At 36.9% G+C, this 5,979-nt stretch overlaps 2 protein-coding genes across 2 annotated transcripts; both read left to right on the forward strand.

Annotated features, from left to right (window-relative positions):
* The first annotated feature begins 2,261 nt into the window (after positions 1–2,261).
* On the forward strand, positions 2,262–4,616 carry LOC105135257 (cysteine-rich receptor-like protein kinase 42). Its single transcript, XM_011040050.1, has 5 exons — positions 2,262–2,899; positions 3,377–3,777; positions 4,057–4,185; positions 4,267–4,394; positions 4,542–4,616. The coding sequence occupies exons 1-5, from the start codon at positions 2,469–2,471 to the stop codon at positions 4,599–4,601; spliced, it is 1,149 nt and encodes a 382-aa protein (XP_011038352.1). The 5' UTR covers positions 2,262–2,468; the 3' UTR covers positions 4,602–4,616.
* A 60-nt stretch (positions 4,617–4,676) lies between these two features.
* Positions 4,677–5,744, forward strand: LOC105135256 (cysteine-rich receptor-like protein kinase 42). The gene is made up of 2 exons (XM_011040049.1): positions 4,677–5,253; positions 5,338–5,744. Exons 1-2 carry the CDS (start codon positions 5,215–5,217, stop codon positions 5,650–5,652), a joined length of 354 nt encoding a protein of 117 aa, XP_011038351.1. The 5' UTR covers positions 4,677–5,214; the 3' UTR covers positions 5,653–5,744.
* Positions 5,745–5,979: the final 235 nt, after the last annotated feature.

Here is a 5,979-nt window from a genome sequence, read left to right on the forward strand (position 1 = left end):
TAATTCTGTGAAAATTAAAATGCAGTTGTCGGAGTTGGAGTTTGGCCGTCATACGATGCTATATGTGACATTCAAAAAGTATCAGAGCACTCATACGTGTACGTGTGTATAATATATACGACTGATTTTTTAAAATTAATTAATATTTTATATTTTTAAATATTAAATTGCCTTTTATTAGATTTGATAATTACAAAAAAAAAATCAAGAGGAAAAGAAAAGAAAAAAAAAGAAGAAGAAAAAACCCTTAATAAAACGCAAAGACAATTTTAATTCAAGGGCTTTGTGTTCATTTTACACTTGATAGTTGATTTATAATGTTAAAGTCAAAAATAAGAATTTTTGCCTCAAAGGGTCATTTCATTGTGGAAAAAACAACTATTATATTTATACCACCGCCCCTTTTGTGCTGTGTTTATAATGGTAACTATTCCAATTCACAATACAGCTAAGTCTACGTCTACAATAACAAAGCTACAGTAAAAACACGAGGTGTTCTAGTTTCTTTCCATGGATAGACTCTTATTTACTGTGCGCATCCCCGCGCCTAGAGCCTTAACAGATAGACTCTTATTTACTGCGTTCGGCCTCCTTTGACCACTCATGGAACACCCCCAATATATATATATATATATATATATTAAAGATGAAGAAAGAATAAGAAAAACGAAGCCACGTTTCTTGTTTGGTTCTTCATGTTCTAATCTCACCACTCACCTTCCACTTCTGTTTTGTTAAACTAGCTAGTGGCCAAGAGAGAATGTAACCTAACATTTTTCCGCCGGCTTGCTGACCTTAAAAAAATACGGGTGTGCAAATCTTCTTCATATATGTGGCTGTTAGTCAGTCGTGCATTATTGCAAGATCATTCATGTGGACATTGTATATAGTTCCCTGTCTTAAATTAATCTGACCTTCAAGTCGTGGTGATCTTCAAAATTATGCAGCTGGGAGGAACAGATAGGGAGCAGAGAACCACTGCAAAGTAGCCAAAAAGGGTTGCGAAAAGTGTTTCTTTTTGCCAAGTTTAGAAATTCTCCATCGACGAAAATACATACACACAAACACGCACAATAAATATTGAATTTTACTATAATTTCTTAGGAGAAGTAGTAAAATCTGAGTAGTTTGGCATCAGCAAAAAAAAAAAAAAAGAGTAAAACATAATGAAAGCATAAATTAAAAAATCAATTATCACCATCTAATCGAGTTTAGAGATTGATGGAGATGGGGCGGTCCTCCATCCCCATTTACGATTCAAGAAAAAAATGTCCCTCCATTTCAACCTCATTTGTGCTTCAGGAAGAAAATGTGCCTCATGTCTACCTCATTGGGTTAGAATTGTGCCGAGCTCCCTTTTCTTGGGAAATTTGTCATTTCTACAAGTCAGATGTGCTATCATCGATCACATCTGAAGACCAATATTGAGTTATTCTCCCCTTTCTTTGGACATTCAAGTCATCTATGGATCAATATAACAAGGCTAGTTCAAGAAGAGTTCATCCCATAACTTTCAATTTGATAGTTGTATCACTCTCAAATTCGGTGAGAAGACTCTTCAGGCTAATTCTATATAGGAAGGCCTTCAAATTGAAAGTTTTTTTTTTTAAATTTCAAATCTCAAAAGTGATTCTAATAAAGAAATCCCTCTGGATTAGAATTACAGGCTAAGAAAACCATGGATTTTATTTTATTTTAGTAAAAAACAAAAATAATTGGCCTGTCATAACAATTAGTTAAGTAAACAATGATTGATTTAAGTGACTATTTGATATTGCGTTTTTAACTGAAGAATAGGCTACACATCTGCTAGTGGATGTGACATATATATTCTAAAACATATTGTTTGATACCCAAGTGGTCCTTATTCCTGAACGCTTAAATGGTTGTCTTACATCTTGATTGGTTGCAGCACATACACACTAACATCATTGATGTTTTCATCACCATGTATCAATTAGTTTACTCTTCATGTTATATTTTTAAATTCAAATCTCAAAACTCATTGTAATAAGAAAAAAATTCTCTGGAATTGAATGACTTGTCATACTTCAAATTTGAATAGAATTTAGTCTTCATGCACAAAGTTTGGCTGAGAAAACTACAAACCTTAAGAAAAAAAATAGAAACAGGAACAAGAAATTAGATGTATCACGACAATTAGTGAAGTGGATAATGATGTGTTCAAGTCTCCGTATTTTTTTTATATACAAAAATAATCTCTCAATGAATTATTTTAAGACAGCCTAGGCTACAAAACTATAAGTGGTAGTGACAAAAATGGTCTAAGACACGCTGTTTGACAAGTCTACTCCTGTGGTTGTTGTTCCTGAACTCACAAGGGGTCTCGCTGTGTCTCACTTTCATATGGGGTCGGTTAGGCTTCCAAGTTTTAATTATTATTGGACAGATACTTAAAAAATATCACAGATAATTCTGAGTAGGCGGCTATCGTTTCCAGTCATTCAATGTTATGTATCCTATTTGATATTGATATTGTCAGTCAATTAACGAACACAAAGATGGAGACCAGGAATCGCATGTTTAACGCAGTAGTAGTAATCACATGGTGTTTTATGCTGAAAGTTGGAGCATCAGACCCAGGAATCAATATGCTAAGCCAAGGTTGCAGCAGTTATAATGTTAGCAGCGTGTCGAATTTCAATAGCAACCTGAACATAACCTTCGGGTTAGTCAGGACTGACTTGATCAACGGCAGCAAAAAATTTGTAACAGAGCAGAGTTTGAGTGGTCCCGACTCAGTTTATGCCATGTTTCAGTGCAGAGATTATATGTCTGCAGCTGATTGCATTGCTTGTTTTTCTGCTGCTTCGACGCAGATTCGCAACTGCTCTGTGGCCAATGGTGCTCGTGTTGTCTATGATGGATGTTTCCTCAGGTATTTTCCTGGATCCAGTAATTAAGTTAAGACTTGGTAAATGAATTTTTGTTGAGGTTTTAACAGGTTATAGCATCTAATCATATATTAAGAATTTCCCGTGTCCTTGATGTTGAAAAAGATCTCAGGACAGTTCTTAGGAAGAAAAATATTTTCTGACAGAGAAAAACCCTACTTGTGAGTTCATATGCTTGTTGCCTAAGGTGAAAAATTCTAGCAAAATTATGACCAAAAATGGCATCAAACTACCAATCAATCCCTTCTGTCGGTGGACAGCATCTAATTGTTTAGATGGTCGAATAGTTTGCCATGAATTGTCAGTTTCTCCTTGGAAGTTTTTCTCATCAATAACCTGTTGGTTTATGGTTCTATTGCTTCAATCCTGCAAATAATTCAGGAACCAAGGGTGTTCAGACACCTGGACAACTGGCAACTAGCTAACCTCTTACTAAACTTTATGTTCTCTGCTTTGTTGAGGTATGAGAGGAGCGAATTCTATGGGGAGACTACTCGGGATGCCAATCGCGAGTATTGCGGGAATGAAACTACATCATCACCAGATACTACTTTTAACACAACTGTGGCAGGCCTATTAGGCGATCTTCAAGTAGCGACACCAAGGATAGATGGTTTCTTTGCCGCTAGCAAGAGGGAAGTGGCAGGTTCAAATGTATCCGTGTATGGCATTGCACAATGTGTGCAAACTATTGATTCGGCTGGTTGCCAAGCTTGTATGGAAGTTGCCTATAAAAACATACAGAGGTGTCCTCCAAATGCGGATGGCAGGGCACTTGATTCAGGATGTTTTATGAGATACTCGGACAAACCCTTCTTTGCTGATAACCAGACTATCGATCTCCTGCCCTTCTTGAAAACTAGTGAGATTTCCTCTACCAACACCAAGTCTCCATCTGTTTTCTTGTCTATTTCATGAGGTCTTTGAGCCAATTAAATTATGTTTTCTGTGATTTAGAAAAATGCTATGGACATTTGCAAATTGAAGCAACTGTGCAATCTAGATCATCTACGGAATTATGTTCATTGGAGCACATTTCGTGCAGATAGACGTCTCATATGATACTGAAACAAAAAAGTGATGCTTTTGAGTGGCTATGTCCAGTCCTGTATGCTAATCAAACATTCTGTTATTCTTGCAGAAAGTTCATCAAGCTCCAAAAAAGGCGCCATTATCGGGGGTGCAGCTGGAGGGGCAGCCCTTGTTTTGCTTATTGTTGGATTGTTTGTTTGGTTTAAACTATCTAAGAAGCGGAAGGCAGCTCCTAGAGGTAAAGTGAACGGCATGGTCACAATCTTCACTTTTCATGTTCTATTGCAAAGTGAAATCGTAACTCCTAACATTGTTGCAGGTAATATATTAGATGCAACCGAGCTGCGAGGCGCCACCATATACAGTTATAAGGACTTGAAATCAGCAACAAAAAATTTTAAAGAAGAAAACAAGCTAGGAGAAGGAGGTTTTGGTGATGTATACAAGGTGAAATAGAAGAGACTGCAAATATTCTGCAACATATAGCTATCACATCTAGCATGGAAGCTTTTTTCCTCTATGGAAAACGCTCAAATCAGTTCTACCCTCTGTCTCACTGTTCTATTGTTAATAAATCCTTTGTCAATTTCACAGGGTACTTTGAAGAATGGGAAAGAAGTTGCGGTAAAGAAACTAGAATCAGAGCCACCTTAGCACAAAATTTGCGGGAACATTGTAAGTTACAATGTACTGCTGAAATTAGTATGGTCCATGCAATTGTTGTGATACAAATTTATTTTATATCTTCTATGTCTCGTCAACCAAACATATTTCTATCTCTTCGGTATCCGTCCCAGTCCCTCGTGTCTTGGGAAGTAAACTTTCACCTGTAAGCACAAGAAAAATTACCTTCAGAAAGATTAATGCAGTTGCAGCAGTACATAGAAGAGTTTTAAGTCTCATAACAGCTTTCCACCATTTTTCTACTAGATTCCTGTTATATTTCCTCGTATGGTGAAACTATATAGCAAACATGATGGTGGATGTGAACATGACTATAATCCATGCTAATGGAACATGAATCTGTTAAGGTGTTTCACATTTAGTCATAACAGATTGGGTTTTGATACTACCAAATTTTGTTAAAGAACACAAATACTTATCAAATGCATCTATATCTGACATCAAAATTTGAATCAATGCCCATGAATTCAGGGGATACACGGCACCTGAGTACGCTCTCCATGGACAGCTATCGGAAAAAGTTGACACATACAGCTTTGGTATCGTTGTCCTTGAAATCGTAAGTGGCAAGAAGAGCAGTGAAATGATAGCTGATCCTGGTGCTGAATACCTCCTCAAAAAGGTGAGTCCCGGAAGGCTAGAAGCTTAACCAAGACATTGTTTATTGTGCTGTAATTTGTATCTTTGTTCGGATCATGTTCAACAGGCATGGAAGCTATATGAGGATGACAAGCACATTGAATTGGTGGATGAAAGCTTAGATCCCAGTGAGTATGAAGCCGAGCATGCAAAGAAAATCATAGAGATTGCCTTAATGTGCACCCAATCATCACCAACTTCAAGGCCGTCAATGTCCGAGGTAGTTGTTTTGTTCAAAAGTAGGGGTTCATTGGAGCACACGCAACCATCTAGACCGCCCTTTGTTGAATCTGTTGAAAGGTTCCTTGGAGACAAGTCAACTTCTACTGCCTCCTCCTCATCCAATGCCACTGCTTCTTTCTCTGTGTTGTCTGCACGTTGACCCGTTGATTCATAAAATGTGACTTGCAACTTGAAGCAGAAACTCTTTGGTTTCTTTAATTATTCTTATATTTTATTTTTTTAGCTTAAAAATCGTATTTTATTTTTATATTTAGCATTACTCGGACATTCTTGCTTTTCTTTAATAAAACTGTAATTCACTCCCGGCTACATGAAAACTTTGACAAGTCTTTAGGATGAATGGTTAATAGGACCAGTAAATTTATATAATCAGATCCCAAAATGAGAGACTTTTAAGTGCTTGTCAATTCCAAACAGCAAGAACATGAATGATATCTTCCATAAGCGCGTAGGACCTATCTCCGGT

Source organism: Populus euphratica, unplaced genomic scaffold (assembly GCF_000495115.2).
Source record: "Populus euphratica unplaced genomic scaffold, PopEup_1.0 scaffold72.1, whole genome shotgun sequence".
Lineage (NCBI taxonomy): Eukaryota > Viridiplantae > Streptophyta > Magnoliopsida > Malpighiales > Salicaceae > Populus > Populus euphratica.

Coding starts and splice junctions, on each gene's coding strand:
- LOC105135257 (XM_011040050.1), top strand. CDS start 2,469: ATGTTATGTATCCTATTTGATATTGATATTGTCAGTCAATTAACGAAC. Junction 3,778..4,056: donor CCTGCCCTTCTTGAAAACTA/GTGAGATTTCCT, acceptor TTATTCTTGCAG/AAAGTTCATCAAGCTCCAAA. Junction 4,395..4,541: donor GTTTTGGTGATGTATACAAG/GTGAAATAGAAG, acceptor TCAATTTCACAG/GGTACTTTGAAGAATGGGAA.
- LOC105135256 (XM_011040049.1), top strand. CDS start 5,215: ATGATAGCTGATCCTGGTGCTGAATACCTCCTCAAAAAG. Junction 5,254..5,337: donor CTGAATACCTCCTCAAAAAG/GTGAGTCCCGGA, acceptor CATGTTCAACAG/GCATGGAAGCTATATGAGGA.